Below are 22057 nucleotides of genomic sequence, written 5' to 3'. Positions count from 1 at the left end.
GGTCAGGCTCCCCCTGCCAGATGGAGACAAGCAGCCACCCACCCCATGCAGGGCTACAGTGAGGACAGCTCAGAGTCCTGTTACAGACAGAGGCCAGTGCCCTTAGCCGGAAGGCCTCTGGGACTTGTTAGGAACTCTGTGCTAGAAGGGACAGGGCCTCTCCACGCCCGAGCCCCTGTGCACCCTTATCTAGTAGGCATTGCTATTCTTCCTCTCGCCTGACACTTTTCACTCCTGCATGCTTTCGTTTTGCTTGTAAGATTGGGAGCCCCTCGGATCAGATGCTCTTTTCAGCCAAAGGCACGAGTGGAACTTGGAACGGAAGTTTTCACCCTCCGCCTGTGAACACTTTTGTTCTCTGAGCCTCTCCTGGCTTTTTCCTGTGCAGCCAGCCCATGCCCTCAGAGAGTTTGTTTTGCATGTGGTTGTTAAACTTTGATTCGGTGACTCATGCCGGGGCGAAGCCTTCAAGTCTGCCTCCCTCATTTGATTGCTCTCTTCCTTTCCTTTTTTTTAAAAAAAAAAAAACTCAGAGCAAAACTACCTTGGCAGCTGAACGTGACCGTGGCACTCAGGAAGGGGAGCTTTGGCATGAAGGGCCTCCTAATGGCCTCGTGGCCCAGCTGGGCAGGGCTCCCTCAGGTTGGATGACACCTGGCCGACTGTGGCGGGCGTGGAGCTGGGGGTGCTGCGTGGAGCACGGTGTCCACTGTGGGGGCCTGTCCACTGTGGGGGCCGAAGCGACGCGCCCTGCTGGTGAGTGCCTGGCTCCGGCCATCATTCAGTAGGACAGGTGCTGTGCAGACTTGGGTCCAGGGCTGGAGGAGAGACACAAGAATATACGGGGCGGGGAGCAAGTTGGGGAGCAGTCCTTGGATTAGCGTTATTCTGAGCAGTCTGATCTCCCGTGCCTCACATGATTTTAAGTGCACAGATAAAAAAAAAAAAAAAAGGTGAAGTCCTTGCTCGTTTTAGCACAGTTGAATTTAATTTCAAGAGGGCTTTCGTGGGAGAAAGATTAATCGGAGGAACTCTTAGGTGTAAGGGACAACTCCTGCTGTGGTCTTCGAAGATCTTTTAGTTTTATGAAATCAGAAGGTCGAGAATGCTCAGGCACGTTTTCAGCCTGTCTCCATGCTCCTGAAAACATATCTTTTAGGCTAGATATTGATTTGTGGGTGTCTAGTTTCCCGGCAGATCAGGAATATCTGACCGCAGTCCCAAACCCCATCTCTCCTAAAGGACGGCTCTGCGGGCTCCAAGAAGGCCCAGAAGGACATGGAAATAAGTCTTAATTGGAGGCAATGGAGACAATTTTGGCTCATTCCCTGTGGTTGTTAGAAACCTTGGTCACGCGTCCAGGATTATGAACTCCTCTGCAAGGCCAGGTGATGCCAGGCCAGGAATGCCAATACCTGATGAGTGAATAGGTTGGGTGTAGACGATAAGGAGGATGGGTTTTTGTTGTTTTTTTTTTTAACTCAGAGTTGCCCCGGGGTATGGATCAGGGCTTGTGTGTATATACTTGTGTGTGTATCCGAAGTAACCTATAACAATACGGAAGAGCAAGGGACAAGCTCAAGGAGAAAACCCAAGACCAGGCCACCTATGCTCACAGCAGCACTATTTACAACAGCCAAAAGGGAGCAGCATCTCAAATGTCCGTCAGCAGGTGGGTGGGCAAACAGAAGATGGTCCATATACATAATGGACTATTATTCAGCCTTAAAAATGAAGAAAATTCTGACAAATGCTTGCAACAGGGCGGAACTTGAAAACATTATGCTACGTGAAATAAGCCAGTCAGAGAAGGACAAGTACTGTGTGATTGCACCTGTAGAAAGTATTTAGAGTAGTCAGATTCATAGGGATGGTAAGAAGGAGTATGGTTACCAGGGGTGGGTGGGGGAAGAGGGTGGGGAGTTAGTGTTTAATGGGGACAAGGTTTCAGTTTTATAAGACGAAAAAATTCTGGAAATGGATGCTGGTAATGGTTGCTTAATGCCACCGAACCGCACTCCTAAAGATAGTTAAAATGGCAAATTTTGTGGTATGTATAATTTACCACATTTTTAAAAAAATTATAATTCCCTTTTTAAAAAATCCCCCCAAAGCCAGACCCAAAACCCGAATCTCGTGGGCTGAAGTCGTTGCCTCTCTGTGACTTCCCCAAAATCTAACTGACAACCCCACTGATCTGAGCTGAGCCAGAAAACTGCACAGACCGTGTCTATGAGAACTTTTCTCCTCATCATGCGGGTGACTTCTGGCTGTCATGATGGGGTGGATTTCTCTAGAACTGGCAGAGGTGACCAGGAACAGACTTGAAGGTCAGGGGCAACGTGATGTATGCATTCTTCCTGGGGCTGGTGCTCGGGCTCACCTTGCTCTGTGGCCCCCTGAGCAGCCCTGGGTAGCACCCTCTGGGCCAGGCTGTAGGAGGAATCCCTTGGGAGTCTAGTCCCTCCCATTAATTAGCTGTGAGACCCTGGGTAAGTTGGCAAAACCTCTCTTTTCTTCAGTTTTCTTACTTGCAACATGAGTCATGAGTAATGAATCCTTTTCCATCTCCCACAGATGTTGGTATCTCCAAAGGCAATATGCAAGGCTGTCCCTTGTATCTGTAAAATACTGGGCACATGTGAGCTACTGATTCTCTACACGTCTTATCCCTCTAATGTCTCCTCCTTTTCTCCTTCTTCAGTTTCTCTTGTATTCTTTTCCTCAGGAGGTCTTCCAGTCAGAGGTTACAGACCCTAGGTCCAGAGGCCCTCAACCTGGATTGGCTGATTCCAGGAGGAACCGGTCTGATCTAATTCTCATTTTTTTTTTTTAAATGTTTATTTATTTTTGAGAGAGAGTTGCGGAGGGGCAAAGAGAGAGGGGGACAGAGGATCCAAAGCTGGCTCCGTGCTGACAGCAGAGAGCCCAACGTGGGGCTCAAACTCACGAACTGTGAGATTATGACCTGAGCCAAAGCCGGATGCTTAACTGACTGGGCCACGCAGGCACCCCTAATGCTCCTTGTTAATAAAGTTCTACCTTTCCTCCCTCCCTCTTTCTCCCTTCCTTTCCTGCTGCTTTGTTAGGCCACCTCCAACTTTGGATTCCACCCGAACACATCTCCATGGCTCCCTTGACTATTGACCATAGGGAAGTGTTGCAAGGCTGACCGTCCTACGAGCTCCTGAGGAGACCGAGGAGTTTTAAAGGGTTATTAATTATCTGTGCTATTTGTGACTTCCAGTCAAGCTTGAGGAAGCAAACTCAAATGAAATCATTCATACTTTCAGGACTTAAAAATAGAAAGCAGTGAGAAACTGCTGGCAGCCTTGCGGCTCAAAGACCATCGCATCTCAAGGGGAGGGTTTTGGCCTGAGGGCCAGCGGAGGCTCCTGAGGACAGGCCCCCACCTCAGGTTTCTCCCTTATTTAGAAGTTTTAAAAGGAAATGAAGTTGATTTTGAAATCTCAAGGGGGCAAAAGAAAGCCTCTGAAGTGGGTGAACTCTTTCAGTTAATGTTGTGTAAAAACAGCTCTCCTGTCCCACGCATGACCTTTCAAAAGTTTCCTCAGAAAGGGAGCTCCGGGGCACCTGGGTGGCTCGGTTGGTGAAGCGTCTGGCTCCTGACTCTGGCTCACGTCGTGATCTCACGGTTCATGAGACCGAGCCCTGCGTTGGGCTCTGCACTTGACAATATGGAGCCTGCTTGGGATTCTCTCTCCCCAACCCCTCACTCTCTGCCCATCCCCTACTCTCTCAAAATAAATACATAAACTTAAAACAATTTTTTAAATAAATAATATAAAAGAAAGGGAGCTCTTTTGGAACTCGTGGGTGCCGTGGAGAGCTGCAGAGGACAGGCCTTACGCGACCCCTCTCCCAACCCCTCCCAGGTAAAAGCCCCAAGGTTTTTCATTGTGAAGATGTCTGTGATTCGGTCTGCAGATTTCAGACTGCAAAGTTACGACACTAACCCGGACTCTCCTCATAGCTGTTACTTTGTGACCAAAGAGAAGTCACCTGGGGGTGGTTGTATTTCGGGTTTTTCGATTTCTGCAAAAACAAGACGCTGCCTCCATCTTGAGCACAACTCAGAGCAACACGTTGTTTTTGGTTTCTACTTTTTGTTGGCCTCTGCCGCTTACTAACCGTATAGCCTTTTCTCGGTGCCACTCTGAGCCTCGGCTTCTTCACCTGTGGAAAGGGGCTACTTTTATCCACCGTCTACCCAACAGGGGGTAACGGCAAGTTCAAGGGAGAGAGGCTCTCAGTGAAGGTGGTGTGGAAACAGCGAAGAAATCTGTGAGCACCGACTGTGACGTTCGTGCTGTCTGCTACAGTCATTCTTCTTTTTCCTTCTCTCTCACTTTTCCTCCCTCTCCCTTTTCTTTCTCACACCCCTCCTCTCTCTTCCCTTCTCCTCTTTCTTCCAAAAATTTTTTGTGGATGTAATACATTATAACTTTATTTATTTATTTATTCAATATGCAATTTATTGTCAGATTGGTTTCCATACAACACCCAGTGCTCATCCCCACAGGTGCCCTCCTCAATGCCCATCACCCACCCTCCCCTCCCTCTCACCCCCCATCAACCCTCAGTTTGTTCTCAGTTTTTAAGAGTCTCTTATGCTTTGGCTCTCTCCCTTTAGGGAGAGGCTTTAGCCTCTCCCTAAAAAGAGGCTCTCTAACCTCTTTTTTTTTTTTTTTTCCTTCCCCTCCCCCATGGGTTTCTGTTACGTTTCTCAGGATCCACATAAGAGTGAAAACATATGGTATCTGTCTTTCTCTGTATGGCTTATTTCACTTAGCATCACACTCTCCAGTTCCATCCACGTGGCTACAAAAGGCCATATTTCATTCTTTCTCATTGCCACGTAGTATTCCATTGTGTATATAAACCACAATTTCTTTACATCACATTAATAAGAGAAAAGAGAAGAACCGTATGATCCTGTCAATCGATGCAGAAAAAGCATTTGACAGAATTCAGCATCCTTTCTTAATAAAAACCCTCGAGAAAGTCGGGATAGAAGGAACATACTTCAACATCATAGAAGCCATTTATGAACAGCCCACAGCTAACATCATCCTCAATGGGGAAAAACTGAGAGCTTTCCCCCTGAGATCTTTCTTCCAAATTAAAACAAGAGCCACACGTATGTGTAAGAAAGGAAGGGCGGAGGTGGGGGTGTAGCTGGGCTGGCGGGGACGTGGGAGGGACGGGTGCGACAGGGGAGTCTGGCCTGGGGCAGGAGGGGCAGACCTCCAGGCAGAGGGTAGAGCCCCAGTGAAGCTCTGCAGGCCTGAGAGCCAGCCCAAGGGTCTTTCAGGGACAGTAGGCGACTCCCGGTGTGAGTCGGGCCTGCCAGGCTGGGTGAGTGTCCTCCTCCTCCCCGGAGACTGGCCCAAAGCTGGACCCCAGCCCAAGAGAACAACCTTCCCAAGGAGAAGGACTGGTCACCCATCAAGGAGGAGACTCTGTACAGGACGGAGTGACAGAAATCTTTTGTCAGTGGACTAGTTAGATTAGTGTAGTGGTGGGTGGAGTGTGGTGAGGAGGCCCTCCCAGAACCCCCCGGGAGAGATGCCATGGCCCTTCCCCCACTGGGAAATGTCAGCGCAACCTCTGTTACCCAGTTTTGTGGGAAACTTCCTGGCCTTTCCTGTCCCCTCAAAGGAAGATAAGTCACTCCTCACCTGAGTTTTGAGAGCACATTTTTTTCCTAATTGAAAGTATTGTGCTTATTGCCATGATTGATGGCTTGGTATTTACTTATTTGGTCTGTTTTCCTGAAGAGGTTGTAAACAAATTGAAATTGGACTGTATATTAGTTTTTATGGAACTGGGTCCCAGCACAGTGCCTGGTGCCTAGTAGGTGACATGACCTTCAGATGTCTTCTTTAGTCTGGGGCACACCATTCAATGAGATGGGAACCCAAGAAAAAATATTTGAGCAGGGAAGATTATTTTCAGCTTTGGGCATCCACTGAAGAAAAACCTATTGAAGTCCTTAGATATAGTAACACTGTGCCAGGTGCTGGTGATTCTGAGGGCAAAGACGTGGGAACATAGTACACAGTGTCTTGAGATATGGATAAGTGACGATCCAATGTGTCATTGCAGAGCTGTGAGCAAAGTGCCCGGTAGATGAGATGACCAAGTCACTCATTCTGTTTGTGGACTTAGGTGTGACCACTTTGAGGGGCATTTCTGCCGAATCTTGAAGTTTGCCAAACCAAAAAGGGCATTCCAAGTAGAAACAAAAGCATATGCAGAAGCACGGTGATGAGAACCTTCCAGAAGGCTTGGGGAGCCAGGAGAGATTCATCATGGCTCAAGAGAAAGGGCCAGGTGGGCCAGGGTGGGTGGTGAGTTGCACAGGGGCCAGCACGGCATGGTGATGGCTCAGCAGGCCGCTTAGGCATTTGTGTTTTTCTTGTAGGTCAACACGGGGTCTGAGGATATTTATTTATTTATTTACTTGTTTGTTTATTTATTTAGAGAGAGAGCATAAGCAGGGGAGGGGCAGAAGGAGAGGGGGAGAGAGAGAATCTCAAGAAGGCTCTGCACTGTCAGCACAGAGCCCCCACATCAGTCTCGAACCCCCAAACTGTGGGATCATGACCTGAGCCCAAACCAAGAGTCGGAGGCCCACACGACTGAGCCACCCAGGCGCCCCATCCTGAGGATATTTCTAAGGAAGGGGGTGACATGGTCACACTTGTTCTAGAAATATCCTGCTGGCTACAAACAGGGACTGAGCCAAATGGTTTGCTGAGGGAGGCCTGTAGGACGCTGTAGCATGAGTTAGGTAGGGGATGAAGAAGGTGTGGGTGGGACAGGTGGGTGGATGGTGTGAGAAAGACACTGGGCCTCTGTCCTGGGACCCTGCATAACATGACTATTCGCTCCCTACACGGGACCATCTTCTGGGAAATGCCTACTAGAAAGTTCTGGATTTAAGAAGAAACTTTTGGTTTCAGAACTCCTTTTCATAACTATTGAGGATGCCGAAGAGCTTTCATTTATGTGAGTTATATCCGTCCACTGATAAGCACCTTATTAGAAACTAAAATCAGGCAATTATAAATATTTATTTTAAATATTAATAAATCATTACATTAGTATAAATAATGTATTTTTATGCAAAATAACTATATTTTCCCCAAACAAAAAAATTTGTAAGAAGACTGGCACCGATTTATATTTGCAAGTCTCTAATTAAGATCTGGCTTACCAGAGGACCGCCAGGGGTTATCCCACAACACTCAGTCTCTGGAATACTTCATGACATGCTCATGAGGATGGGAGTGGAAAAAAGTACGTTATGCCTTATTATGTGTCATTATGAAAATAGTTCTTACTTTGAGGACTGCCTGAAAGGGTCTTGGGCCACCCCCGCCCCCCCGAGTTTTCCTGGACCACACTTTGAGAAGTAGACTCGGTCTACTGAAGTAGACAGACTCAGCCAACGTTTGGCGAATGACAGCATTTTCTCAGTTCCCACAAAACTTATTCAAATAGCATGCATGCCATTTACCTCACAGATTTATAGCTGTGCGTGCCTGGTGCTTAGTGAGGTCTGAGCCACGAGTGCGGTTGTGGACTCTCCAGTATAGGGGCAGGTGGAGGGCACGAGAGGGAGAGCCGATGGCCTGGGCAGGACCCTGTCTTTGAACCCATGAGCAGAGACTAAGGAAAGAACTGGAAAGACTTAGAAGACTTGGACCAAGTTTTACAACCTAAGGGAGAAGAGTTTCAAGAGGAGGTGGTCCAAAATGTTTTGATTTATTATTACTTCTTTTAAAATTTATTTATTTTTGAGAGAGAGAGAGAGACAGACAGAGCATCAGCAGGGGAGGAGCAGAGAGAGAGGGAGACACAGAATCCGAAGCAGGCTCTAGGCTCTGAGCTGTCAGCACAGAGCCCGATGTGGGGTCTGAACCACCAACAGTGAGATCATGACCTGAGCCAAAGTCAGATGCTTAACTGACTGAGCCACCCAGGAACCCCTTAAGTGTCTTGATTTAAAATAAGAGGTAAGGGTGTGGTCCACAGTGTTGAAAGCAGCAGAGAGGTTTGTATAAGGCAAGGTGTGTGGAGCTGCTGTTGGATTTGCCCGTGAGAAGGTCCCTGGTGACCTCGGGGGTGATTTTGGTGTTTCAGCAGTCAGGGGGCCGAGGTGGAGTAGAGGTGACAGCCGGGCCTCTCTGTCCAGGAGACCAGCTGAGAAATCCCTCCTCCTGCCAGAGCCAGACCTAGTGCGTTTGGTGGGGTTCCTGCACTAAGGGGAGCGGCCCTGCAGGGAACAGGAAGCCACGCCGAGATCCAGTAGGAAGACGTGGGTGCTGCGGGGGATGCCAGCAGGAGAAGAGGAATGGAAGGTAGAGAGCCTGTCATACTGAGAAGAAGATGGGGGACAAGACAGATGTGCACGAGAGAAATGGCAGGCAAACTAAACTTCCATCATCTGGCATATGGTTACACGCCAATCATTCGCTCATTCAGCAAATCGGCAGGAGATTCAGCTGGGCCAGGTGCTGTTCTAAATGCTGGGGATACAGTGGGCAGCAGGACAGATAAACTGGCATAGAAAGATTTCCCAAATGCATTTTTAATAAGAAAAGCAAGTTGCTGGACAATACTTAGCAGGAGAGGCAAGCGGGATTTGGGGTTTGTATGAGAGACAGTGTATCTTTTTAAAATTTTTTTTCTTTTTTAAAGAAAGCTTATTTATTTATTTTGAGAGAGAGAGAGAGAGAGCATGAACAGCGAAGGCGCAGAGAGAAGGAGAGAGAGAGGACTAAGCAGGCTCCACGTTGTCAGCACAGAGCCTGATGCGAGGCTTGAACGCATGAACCATGAGATCACGACCTGAGCGGAAACCAAGAGTCGGACACTTAACCGACTGAGCCACCCAGGCGCCCCTCTCTTGTTATTCTTTACGCTTTGACATTGTTGCATTTTTTTTCCACACAAAATATATTTGCATGACGATTTCTGTATTTTCAAATGATTTTTGAAAGCTGTTGGTGTCTGTGAGTAGAAAAGAGAGAGGGACCCGGTCTGTCCAGAGGGTTCGTGTTGATTCAGTCTTCTTTTTGTAAACGCGGGTCAGACTGAACCTCCACCTCCCCACCACTCCCGCGGTACAGGCCAGGCGGTGATGCTCGCTGGAAAATGTGGGTTAGGACCTTCTACTTTACAGGTTCACTATCATCTGAATTCATTGCTGGGGAAAGCTGTGCCACAGCACAGAGCTGAATTTGGGCCAGAGCATTGCTTTCCTGGGAATGGAATTGACCAGCAGCCCTTTCCCCTCTTTAAGCTGAGGAGCTATATTAATTTTCGAGGCCTGCTATAACACAATACCACAGGGGTGGTATGTATTACATATAATATCATATATGTAATATTTTACCTATTCTTGGCGTTATTGCCTCATAGTTCCGTGCCTAGCAGCCCGAGATGAAGGTGTTGGCTGGGTTGATTTCTTCTGAGGCCCCTCTCTCTAGCTTGTAGATGGTCATCTTTTCCCTGTGCCTTCACATGGTCTTTCCTCTGTTCCTATCTGTGTCCAAATGTCCTCTTCTTATAAGGACACTAGTCATATTGGCCAGGAATCACCCTAAGGAGCTCATTTCCACCCAATCAACTCTTTAAAGACCCTTTCTACAAAGGCAGTCACGTTCTGAGGTACCGGGAGTTGGGCCTCAGCGAATGAATTGGGGGGTGGGGGCCCAACCCAGCCCATGCTCGAGCCTCGGAAACGCATCTTTGGCCTGTGTGCAAATGTTTGAGTGCTGGGTGGTTTGCTCAGCGGCCCTTGGCTCCTCTGGCCAGTGGATCCTTGCGGGGGCACCTGGGTGGGGAGAAGGCCTCAGAAAGTGCACGAGTAAAAGCAGCATGATTGCATCTGTGGCTCCCCAACCACACTGAGCAACTGAAAATCCCCAAGGGGACCAGGCAACATGATTTCCTGACAGATAAGGCGGGGAGGGAGCACACATCATTTGCCCTCAGTAACCTGACAGCCTCCAGGCCCGGGCCGCTCAGAAAACACCTGATGGATGCTTTTTCTCTTTAGCTCATGCCAGTGTGGCTCTGCCAGAAGGAAACTGGGGGCAGGACCCTCAGCAGGGCCCCAGCTGGCACGGCATGGAGCGCTCAAGCAAGATGGAGTTCTTCCAGAAGCTGGGCTACAGCCGGGATGATGTGGTCAGGGTGCTGGGCAAGCTGGGTGAGGACGCCCTGGTCAACGACGTGCTGCAGGAGCTGATCCAGACTGGCAGCCGCCCTGGGGCCCACGAGAGCAGTGCTGTGCCCCTGCTCGTTCCCAGGGGCTCCTGCGGGACCCTGGACTCTGCCCACTGTGGGCTGGCGGCAGAGCTGGAAGAAGAGCACGGAGACCCAGCCAGTTCCTTGCGACCCATAGTGATCGACGGCAGCAACGTGGCAATGAGGTAGTTTTCTTCGTCCTGGAGCCTCGGGGTGGGAGAACTGTCCCTCTTTTCAGTGGTTTTGTCCAAAGAGTGGTTTGGGGGCTAATGGATGGACCTTTGATCCCCATTCCATCCCTTTCATAGCTGTGTGGCCTTAAGTAAGTCACTTAACCTCTCTGAGCCTCACTTTCTCCATCTGTAGAATTGGTATAAAACCTCCCTAGAAGGCAGTTGTGAGAACTGGAGCTGCACAAAATGCCTAGGACAGTGCCTAACGCAGAGTAAGTGTTCAACAAGTGGTAGCTATTATCATATCGACCCAGAGAGAGGCTCTTTTCTGAGAAAGGCAGTAGATGACTGGGGAGGAGCCTAGCACCGGGCCTCGGCAGATGTGGCTTCTTGTCTAGAGCCTGTCCCTAACCAGCTGCGTGACTCAGAAAGCCATAGCATCTCAAGTTTCCTCTTCTGTGACACGGGCGAATAGATAGCTTTGCTACTTCTCTAAAGGTAATGAGAATCAGAGGGGAAATGTACTTGAAGTAGAAACCCTCTTTTGGGGGGTGGGGTGGAAGGGGAGAGCTGCTGCGGGGTGGCTGGCGGTGGTGTGGCTCCCTAGCCAGGTTGGAGACGTGTGCTCACGGCTCCTGAGCCGTAGACACGATTGTCAGCGTCTGTGTATTGGCATCTTTGTGTGTGTCAGTGATGGGAGTGCCGTGCCCTGGCTTGTTACGTTTCCTGCGCGGCTCCATTCAGCTGCAAGCCAATCTTAGCGTCTCATCCACACTCCGCGATAGGCCAGGAGGAGGCTTTGTGCACACAAGTGCAGTTTTCTACTTCTTGCCTTAGTTACAGGCAGGCAAAGGGCAGATCCATAGGAAATTGGCCACTCGAGGCTGTAAATAGACGCACTTCCCCTTTCAAAAGCTGAGCCATGGGTGGGGACTGAGGAGAGGAGTGTTCTCCCCAGTGCTAAATGTGTCCAGAGGGTGTCCGTCCTTTGGCTGACAGGGCCAGTGGCTTTCCCTGGGGATTTGGACTCACTTTGGACTTGGCAGTGTAGGACGGAGGTTTGGAATGATTCTACCCAGGCTGGCCCAGCCCTGGGCGCTGTGCCTTTGTGCTTTGTGTGGTGTTTGTTCAAGTTTTAGCCAGCTGGGTCACCCTGGGCTGGTCCTCAGGCCTCTGTAACATCCACACACATGCTCCCACGTAGGCACCAGATAGGCCAGACTATGAAATCCTGCTTAATTCGAGATTTCAGGGGGAAGTTGAAAGGATGTTTAAGAATCTGGTAGGTTCTGGGGCACCTGGGTGGCTCAGTCAGCTAAGTGTCCGACTTCAGCTCAGGTCATGATCTCACAGTTCGTGAGTTCAAGCCCCGCATCGGGCTCTGGACTGACAGCTCAGAGCCTGGAGCCTGCTTTGGATTCTGTGTCTCCCTCTCTCTCCTCCCTTCCTCTACTCACACGCTCTCTCTCTCTCTCAAAAATAAACATTAAAAACTTAAAAACAAAAAAAAAGGATCTGGTAGGTTCTGAGGGTGTGTGGGGGTTGTGAGGGGGGCCTGGCCTCTGTCTGATCAGGACGAGCCACCTCTCCTTCTGGGCATCCATAGAAAGGAGGCTCTAAAGGTAAAAGGGTTTTGCTTAAATTGAAGACCTTTCCAGCCCTAAGATTGTACCAGCTCTGTGATCCCAGATCAAAAGAGCCGAATGGCTCTGGGCTGGAAGGACTGACTACTTCACCTGCTACAGGGAAGAGTGGGCATGCTGTCTTGGGGACCAGAGAGTTTTTAGGAATTGTTTCGATAGGGTGGTGTTGGAGGATTTTATTTTGCTGAAAATCTCTGTTGCTGCTTGGACTTCAAACTCAAACCACACCTTCCACTTGCGTGTGACCATGCTGTGTCCCAGGTAAACCCATTTGGTCCCCCCTCCCCCACAACTGTAACCAGTTTAATCCCCTTGTGCTCAATCTGTGTGGGGGACAAGTAGAAGCCATCACTCAGGCTTATTATGAAGAATGTGTCAGAACACCGATGCTTTCTTTCACACACTTGCTGCCTGTACGTCATCTCAGTTAACAAGAGCACGTGTGCCTCTGTGAAGTCTCAGTGTGTGTACCTGTATGTGTGCGCGCACACACACACACACACACACACACATCCCATCCCTTCCCCTGCCCCTGCATCCCGAGTCAGGGACAAAAGACCCATTGTTCAACCATCACCTGGTGGGTGGGACCTGATTTGCTCAGTGAACAGTCTGGGAGACGGTTGGGGTGCGAGGCTCTACCTCATCCCCTGGCTCCTTCTCCCACAGTGACACCACCTGTGTCCTCCGACCAGAGTGTCAAGAGGACCCATGACCCTCGGGCTCTGCCAGATCTCAGTTGTGCAGGATAGATTTAAGTGTGGGGCTCGCCCTTTAGACACAATGGGTGGTTGAAACCAACATGGTGTCTAGTTATTATCAGTTGACCTCAAAACTCAGTTAACCTCAGAAACGTGGTTTCTGAAAATTTTCCTTTCTGAGGTTTTGTAGTATCACAGACTTTGCTACGCTCTGTTTTGGAAGAAGATATTGCTTCATATGCTGTCTGATGCTGCATGAGGTAGGGAAAGACTTAGAAGGCAGATTGGAGCTCATGTCCGTGCTGCCCTGAGGAGCCACCGAGAGAGTCCAAAGATCTGAGTCCTGACCTCTAGCTGGGAGCTGCCCACGAAAACCTCCCTTCGATGATGGAAAGTTCTAGACCTATCTGCCCATTAGCGATGGCCACTTGACACATGGGGCTACTGAGCACTTGAAGTGTGGCTATTGTGACCAAGGAACTGAATTTTACATTTTGTGTCTTTTGAATTAATTTGAAGTTAAATGTAAACGGTCACATGCGATGAGCGCCTAGGTATTGGACTGTACCCTAGCTTTCCAGCTGTGTGACCTCAGAGTCACGTGATGTTTTTGAGCCCTTGTTTATACAATGAAGAGGTTGGACTAAACAACAATGATCTTAAGTGGCTTTCCATCTGTAACATTCTAGGATTCGAGGTGATGATTTTATGCATGCATGAAAGAAATAAATGCATTTTTCTGAGAAAGGAATTTCTCTTCTTCTGCAGAGGTTCAGAGAGAGTAAGTAACTTGCCCCAGGTCACAGAGCAATGAATGCCAGGCTCTGCTTTCAGAGCTCTTTCCAAAGCCCTGTACTTCCTCTAGCACCGTGCATCTTTGGTTTTCCCACTGCCCAGTCTTCCAAAGTGTCTCAGGGTGGGAGCCCCTGACCCCATGGATTTTATTCTGGGGCCAGAGCCTGCTGTGCTGACCAGAGCCCTTCCCAAGTGGGATGGGCCCCGACTTGCCCGCTGCACACAGGATGTGCTGGACCCCCTCACCAGGTGATCTCTGTAGGACTGGTCCCCAGGATGCCTTTTCTGCTGCTGCCAGCCTTCTGGAACCCCCCCCCCCACCGCCGCCCCCACCGGGCATCACATGTGCATGGAAAGGTGGCTCTGGTGGGCTGGCTGCCCACAGAGTGATTTCCAAGCACGCCCTGCACCTTCAAAGGGTGTGAGCGTGCCTGTGCGTGTGCTCCCGTGTGTGTACATGAGAGAGGAGGGTGTGAGCTCAAGAAACAGCTAAAAGCATCTGGCAGGTTTGACAAAGAAGGTGGCTTTCACGGCACACGTGCCTGTATTTGCCTGCCCGACAAACTCTCAGGAGCCCACTGCGTGGTGCGTTCTATAGGCAAATTTAGGAAAAGAATGATTTGGAAGGACTTCAGCTTGGGGGAAAACCACCTGATAATTTCACATCCTCTTGCTGCCCCAGACAAGGGTTTTACTTAAACGAGTCCCCATGTTGGCGTGCGAGGGCCTTTAGTCTGGGTCGTCATTTACATTTCTAAGCTCTCAGAAACTTCAACGGAATCTGGCTTATTCTGGAGTAAACAACCTTCAGTGACAGGAGCTCAGGCCTGCAATGGGGGGCGGGGGGCGTCTCATCAGCCCCCTTCAGTGGGCTGTTCGTGGAGGAGGCACTCCTGGGCTGGGGGTCAAACCTCCTCCTGAGTCCCTGAGTGGACTCTGGCCGATGTTGGCTTTGGGCTCCTACCTCGGTCTGCACCTGTTTCTCCCTCTCTGCGATGAAGGCACACCCTCTCTTTCTCCCCCCTGCCCTGAGCTGGGGAGAGATCTCTTGGTGAAAGAAAGGGATAAAACTCCGAGTATTTGCAATGTAACCCCCAAAAAGAAACAGTGGAAAGAGGGGTGTGCTTTGCACCTCCTGCCCTGAAGGAAGCATCTTTTCCTTTCCTCCCTCCCCACAAGCACCACCTTGCTCGCCCGGGCACCGTTCTACGGGTCGCTAACTTCTGCAGACACCTCCTGGGCAATAGTCAACGATACAGTGATGGTCCACTCAATGTACTTGGTCCACTTGCTGCAAATGGCCATGCTGACTGTGGGCACCCCAGGCGTAATTGTCCCACAGGCCAAGTTTGCCTCGGGCACCAACCCACTTCCCCTTACCACCCTCCCTTTATCCAAAACCTACCGCTTCTGTCTCCTTTTCCCAGGACCTGGCTCTCAGCTCTCGGTGATGAGCTGGTTCACAGTGACTGTTAAGAAGCCCTAAGGGCCCTCCCCAAACTCCAGCATTTTAACAACAGACGACTTAACCTGTCTGGGTGTCAGGGGAGAGACCAGGGAGGGGCAGGAATAAATGGAGTAAGAGATGGGGGAGGAGGAGTTTGCAACCCAACAAATCAAGCTCTGAGATGTGCCCCTGGACCAGCCAGGTGGGCACCTGTCTTCGCTTTAGTTTCCTCAAGGGTGCGGTCAGAAGAAGGTCACTTCCTCGGGGGCTTGTTGCAATGATTGAAGCGCAAAGTGCAAAGTGGCCTGGGACACGGGACTCTACAAATATTAAAAATGAGCTCCAAGAAGCAGGAACAAGGTATGTCTCTGAGGACCCAGCACAGAGCCTCACTGAAGATGTTCGTAAATTGACGTTGAGTGAGTGGAGGGATGCGCAGATAAATAAATGCTTTGGGCTTATGCATTTACCTCTGTGTGCCGAGGGGTGTGGACCCAGGATGACCTCGAGTGCTTTCTTGCCTGACTGGGAGCTCTGCAGACAACTAGGGACAGACCCCTCCGTGGTGGGAAGGTGGTCCCTGAGTGTGGCTTCAATCCTGCCATGGCCCAGGGCTCTCTGTGGTCAGAAATATGGCAGCCATAATGGGGTTATGAGGTTTTTACCAACCTCAAAGTTTGGTAAAAAAAAAAAAAAAAGTGGCAAGGATCCAATGGTAACAATCCTCACATCTCAAAAGAGACCAGAAGGCTCAGAAGAGAGGTTGGGGTGGAGCGTGTGGGAATCCGGTCCTGCAAAACAATAGACCTGAATGAAAACCCTCCATTCCAGAGACATCAGTTTAGTGATTCTAGGGGTCGGCCCCTGACTTCCCTTGCCTGGAGTCAAAGCTGGAGAGGAGAGCACTGCTTAGGGAGGGAAGGAGGGCTCTGGGCAGATGTATGTTCGTTCCAGCTTCTTCTGGTCTTCATCGTATTTACTGCCCTTTGGAAACTCTTGGCTGAGGAAACATCTTGGAAACATCTTTCCAAACATCTTTGGAAACATCTTGGAGTCTGGGGTCAGAGGGGCCACGGGACTGGATTTTGCTGCATGAAGCTCAGGGTAGCACCATTCCTCAGTTTTTCTCTTGCTGAACTGCTGAACTGCCAATGCCTTCCCCTCTACAAGCCCCCAGCCAGGGCCACTTCAGGCTGTGGTCCTGACCATCGTCACCAGAACCTGTGGCCCTGCTCACCTTTGCCTCCTCGGAGGAATCGGGTTCAGCCTCATCACCGAACATGCTCCCTCCACCCACACACCCAGCAAAGGTGTGTAGTCACAGAAACAGATGTGTGGTCACAGGAAAGAGAGCACTCAAGAAACCATTTTTTTTTAAGTTTGTTTGTTTGTTTGTTTGTTTACAGTATAAGTGGGGGTGGGAGCAGAGAGAGAATCCCAAGCAGGCTTTGAGCTGTCAACGTAGAGCCCAACACGGGGCTCAAACCCATGAACTGTGAGATCATGACCTGAGCCGAAATCGAGAATCAGAGGCTTAACCAGGCTCCCCAAGAAGCCATTTTTAAAAGAAGGGTGGTGGTGAGATGTTTGCTTGAGAACGGAGGACAGACTTGTCACCGCTGACAGAGGCATGTTTGGGAGGGGGGGTGGGGTGGGGTATCATCAGTTGTTCATATTCCTGCTCCAGTGTGCACAGAAAATAGACCTTATTTTCTCAGATACAGTCTCTTCCCTACTTGTTCAGGTCGTGGTGAGTGGCAAACCTAAACTTACCAGTGTGTGATATCTTGGTGTCTCCTGCCTTCTGGATGACTTGGGGTTCATGTTTCCTCTCCCCCACTCCTCTCCCAAACTGCATCTGGGGGTTTTGAGACCTGATGTTGGCTGGGAGAGGGGGGTCTGGGACCCTCACGGGGCTCTGCTACGGAGCAGCTGGTCTGACCTGGCTTAGCTTCCAGAATGGTCAACGTAGGAGGGTCATTGGTCTTTTTGGGATCCATGCTGGCTTACAGCCCTGCCCCCCTCACAGGGGCCTCTTTGTCCCTCCCTAGGCCTCCGACAATCTCCTGGGCCTGGGGGCATGTGAGGGATCCAGGGTGATGCTTCCAGCTCACCTATCTGCCCACTTCCTCTGAGGCAGCCGTGCAGCTCTGTGGACACTGTGCCCTGCTGAACCCAGGATCTCCAAGAGCCTTGTGACCTGCCAACACTGTGCTGGGAGACCGACCTTTGGCCTCCTCTTCACACCCATCCTGATGTTTCTATACTTTCTCCTCCCCTTCTGGCTGGTGGGTGAAGCAGGGGTGGAGGGTGCATGGGCAAGGACCCTATGAACGCCCTCCTCTTCCTCCCTCTCCTTTCTTTCTTCATCTTCCTCTGGGGCAGAGGGACTGGTTCCACTTCCTTTCTTTGCACCACAGACATTGATATTTTCTCCTTACTGTTTGCATAACCCTCACAGCTTGGCCTCAGGGGCCCAAGGACTATTTTCTCTAAACTGAAAGACACTACGGGTGTAGGACTCAAGGCCTGGTTCCCGATACGTTACTGGAGTCAGAGCAATTTAGAGTTCTCGTGTATGTCCACAAAGCCTGACTTTCAAGACTATTGACTAGTGTTTCCAAAGCCTGCCTTCTTCTCTTGGGCCTATCCTGATCCCCTCTGAGAAAATAGCAGGAGAGGCCACACACACAAGAGAAAGCACAGCATGGAAATTTAGTGTCGTCCTTGTCTGGACGTGGGCGGTGGGCCGGCTGCCGCGGGCCAGGCTTCTCAACAGAGGCTGTCATGGTGCCCTGGGCTCTCTGTGAACTCTCAACTCTCCCCTTTGCTCCCTCTCCCTGCCCCAGTCACTCTGTTGTCTCTTTGGTCCCTAGACACAGAGAGCCTTTCGCGTTGTCTTTCCACCCGGTTCTTCCCCCTTGCCTGGGCTGTTCCCCCTCCGGTGGCTCACAGGACCTGTGTCTTCTCAGCCCTTCATGCATTCGACACATTTTTACTGTCCCCTTACCGATCATCAGGCGCCATGTGGGTGCTGGGAATTCAATGGAGAGCAAAAGGAGCCTGTGAGTTAAAGAGGGGGAGACCTGTTCATCCTATAGGTGTGTGTAATCATTTGGCTGAGATTAGGGCCAGGCAGAAGCAGCATGTGCCGTGAGGACTCGTGATAGGGGAATCGGAGGGGGACCAGAGGGCAGGGATGCTTTCCTGAGGAAGTAGAGATGAAGCTGAGATCCGCAGGAGAAGGAGGCGTGGACCGGGCTGAGAGGAGAAGAAACAGCTGGTTCAAAGGTCCTGCGGTGGGAGCAGGGAAGGTGGCTGGCCAGGACAAAGTGCTGCAGGCCGCGCGGGTGGCTGGGCTGGAAGCAGAGGCCAGGCTGTATCGCACCCGGGGCAAAGTCCGACTGATTCTGCGATCTCATGATCTCGTCTATCCGCTCGTCTCCTTCGCCGGCCAAACACCACCGACCTGCACGGACTCGTCCTCAGGGGTGTTTTCAGGCTTCATGGGTTCCTCCAAGCAGCACCCAGATGCCTCCTTCCCATGGCTTCCACAGCGTGGCACTCCTGGTTTGCTTCCTATTGGCCTGAGAGATCCTTTCCGTCTCTCCTGTGACATTGCCCCACCCCTGCCGTAACCAGCTCTGAGTTCCAGAGCTCCCCCCAGTCCCGTCTCCCGGGCCCCTCACTCCCTCCCCTCACTCCCTCCCGGGAATCGGGCAATTCTCTGGCTTCCAGTGCTGTGTAAGCACAGATGCCCTACACGTTTCGTCACCCAGACCTCTCTTCTGGAACTCAGCATGTCCACCTACAGGGGCTCCTCCAGCTCAGTACCTGTCCATGACAAAGCCCGCGGTCTTTCCCTCTACACCCTGTCCTCCCCCAGGACTCCCCGTCTCAAGGAGGAGCCCACCAGCCACACAAGCCAGAGACCTGGAAGCCTCCTCAATGCTTCCTTCTCTATCGCCCTGGATCCAACCAATCACCACATTCTGGAGATTCTCCCTTCCAGATATCTCTCAGGTTCACCTACCCTTCTCCCTTATCCACCACCACCCACTGGGTCCCAGTCACCATCCAGTTTTGCTTTGATGACAGTGACAGCTTCCTAACTGGGTATCTCACCCCCACCTTGCTCCCTTCCAATTTACTGTCCTCTGTGTTGCCAGATTGAGCTTTTAGAAACATACATTGGATCGTATCACAGCATAGCACATATACCCCCCATCTTCAAATCCTGCTATGGCTTCTCATTCTTTTTAGGAGAAGAGTTTGGGCCACCTGGGTGGCTCAGCTGGTTAAGCCTCAGGCCCTTGGTTTTGGCTCAGGTCATGATCTCACGGTTTGTGGGTTCGAGCCCCACACTGCGTTCCACACTGACAGTGTGGAGCCGGCTTGGGATTCTCTCTCTCTGCCTTTCTCTCTGCCCCTCCCCTGCTTGCACTCTCTCTCTCTCAAAATAAATTAAATTAAATTAAAAAGAAAAAAAAAAAAAAAGAGTCTTCAGTAAGGCATGCCAGGCCCTGCCTGGTCTTGGGCCTTCTCTCCCACTGCTCTCTACTTCCTAATGCTTCAGTGGAATTTCTGGGGCACCTTGGCCTCCTTCCTTGGGAAGCCCCATAACACATACACAGCCCTCTCTTAGGGTAAGAGTATTCCGCAGATGGCTACTCTCCTCCGTCTTATGTTGATCCTTACAGCTGCAGGGAAAAAGGGGATCGTGTCTACTAATCCTTGGGGTGCACTTCCCCAGGAGCCCAAGACCCTCTACACACATGACTATCGCAAGCCGCATGGTGCCAGTTAAAGGATCCATTTTTTGCCGAGAATGAACTATTTTTCAAATGCAGGTTTGCCTGATTCCCTTTGATTATGAGCCTGTGATTCAGGATATTCCCAGGGGAAATCACTCTTCAGAAACCTTTTCCGTGACTCTACAGATTTCTTTGTTTTCCCATCGTAGCCATGGAAATAAAGAAGCCTTCTCTTGCCGGGGAATCCAGCTGGCTGTGGACTGGTTCAGGGACAGAGGACACGCCTACATCAAAGTTTTTGTTCCATCCTGGAGGAAAGACCCACCAAGATCTGATACCCCTATTAGAGGTATGCTGGAGCAGATATATACTCAAGAGGTATTCCACACCTTTCCTCGGTAGTTCTCGTGGCAATTACAGCCAATTAGCTATTTGTTTGATAATGCCTGTGTTTGTCACCGCACTCTAAGCTCCATGGGAACACTAACTATGAATATTCACTGCCATAGCCCTAGCACCTAGCATAGGTGCTGAATATATAGTTGGCATATAGTAGGTGCTCAATAAATAGTTGTTGAATAGATGAATAAACTACTTATTTTGTCTTCTAGTGTGAATGATTAAGTCCCCCAAATGATTGTGTCATACAAATTTTAACATTCTGCAGAGATTGGATCTGCATCCCGCCCCTAACAGAACATAGGATCTGAAAGAGACATTCATTTGTTTCAATGATATTTATTTACTTTATACCTTGTCCAATTAAAAAAAAAAAAAAAAAGGAAGGATACTTGGGTGGCTCGGTCGGTTATGCATCTGACTTTGGCTCAGGTCATGATCTTGAGGTTCATGGGTTCGAGCCCCACATCAGGCTCTGTGCTGACAGCTCAGATCCTGGAGCCTGCTTCAGGTTATGTCTCTCCCTCTCCCTGCCCCTCCCAGTGCTCGGTCTTTCTCTGTCTCCTAACAATAAATAAATGTTACACTCATTGACCATAAAACAAACTGATTTAAAAAATAATAATAATAATTAAAAAAAAGAAAACTAAGGCCCAGGGAATTCTTTATTTTTAATTCTTATATCAGCTAGGAATATTTTAAGCTACAAATAATAGAGTAGGTGGTTTAAATAAACAGGGTGTTGCTTGTTTGTTTTTGTTTGGCTTTCTCATTACTAGAAGTCAGACACTAAGCCACTGTTGGCATTGTTTCTTCAGTGATGGTGGGGCTGACCTCCCAGCGATTCGGGGAGATTTCTTTGATTTTTAAAAAAATCTTTTTAACATTTATTTATTGTCAAGAGGCAGAGACAGAGCATGAGAAGAGCAGAGACAGGGGGAGACACAGAGTCTGAAGCAGCCTCCAGGATCCAGTTGTCAACACAGAGCCTGACGTGGGGCTTGAACTCATGAACCGAGAGATCATGACCTGAGCCAAAGTCAGATGCTTAACTGACTGAGCCACTCAGGCTCTCCATCTTTGATTTTTTTCTTTCAGCCTTTTAAGCAAAAGTTTTTGGTGTTGTTTTTAATTCTACCAATGGTTTCTAATTGCTGCTTCTTCTCTTTCAGATTCTCTGTCTTTATTTTTTAAATAAAATGATATTCTTGTTGGGGCACTGGCGTGGCTCAGTCAGTTGAGCCTCCAACTCTTGATTTCGGCTCAGGTCACAATCCCACGGTTGTGGGACCGAGCCCTGCATCGGGCTCCATGCTGAGCATGGAACCTGCTTAAGATTCTCTCTCTCTGTCCCTCTGCCACTTCCACCAATCACATGTGCATGCTCTCTCTCTGTCAAAGTAAAAAAAGAGATATTCTTGGGGTGCCTGGGTGGCTCAGTTAAGCGTCCAACTTTGGCTCAGGTCATGATTTTGCAGTGTGTAAGTTTGAGCCCCGCATCAGGCTCTGAGCTGACAGCTCGGAGCCTGGAGCCTGCTTCGGATTCTGTGTCCCCCTCTCTCTCTGCCCCTCCCCCACTCATGCTCTGTCTCTGTCTCTCTCTTTCTCAAAAATAAATAAACATTAAAAAATATATATCCTTGTCTTAGGGATGAAATATCTTTAATTATTTCTATAGTAATATAGACTTTAAAAAGTTCCCTTTAAGTTCTGTGAATCCTATTTATTTTTCCTGGGTCAGTTCCCTTTGTTCATTTCTGTGGTGTGTGTGTGTGTGTGTGTGTGTGTAGGTGTGTGTGGGGTGTGTATGTGTAGGTGTGTGTAGGTGTGGGAGTTTGGGGGTGTGTTTGCGTGTGTGTGT

At 49.8% G+C, this 22057-nt stretch overlaps 1 protein-coding gene across 1 annotated transcript in view; it reads left to right on the top strand.

The window, feature by feature from the left end:
* Positions 1–726: 726 nt before the first annotated feature.
* The window catches only part of ZC3H12D (zinc finger CCCH-type containing 12D), a 31821-nt gene continuing 10490 nt past the window's right edge, over positions 727–22057 (top strand). The window contains exons 1-3 of the mRNA XM_058735604.1: positions 727–756; positions 10094–10469; positions 20007–20146. Of these exons, the coding sequence (XP_058591587.1) occupies positions 10165–10469; positions 20007–20146 (445 nt within the window). The 5' untranslated portion in view covers positions 727–756; positions 10094–10164. The remainder of the gene's footprint in view (positions 757–10093; positions 10470–20006; positions 20147–22057) is intronic.

The sequence above is a fragment of the Neofelis nebulosa genome, chromosome 6 (genome assembly GCF_028018385.1).
Source record: "Neofelis nebulosa isolate mNeoNeb1 chromosome 6, mNeoNeb1.pri, whole genome shotgun sequence".
Taxonomy (NCBI): Eukaryota; Metazoa; Chordata; class Mammalia; order Carnivora; family Felidae; genus Neofelis; species Neofelis nebulosa.
The sequence above is the reverse complement of the archived record's forward strand: the minus strand, read 5'-3'. Positions and strand labels throughout refer to the sequence as shown.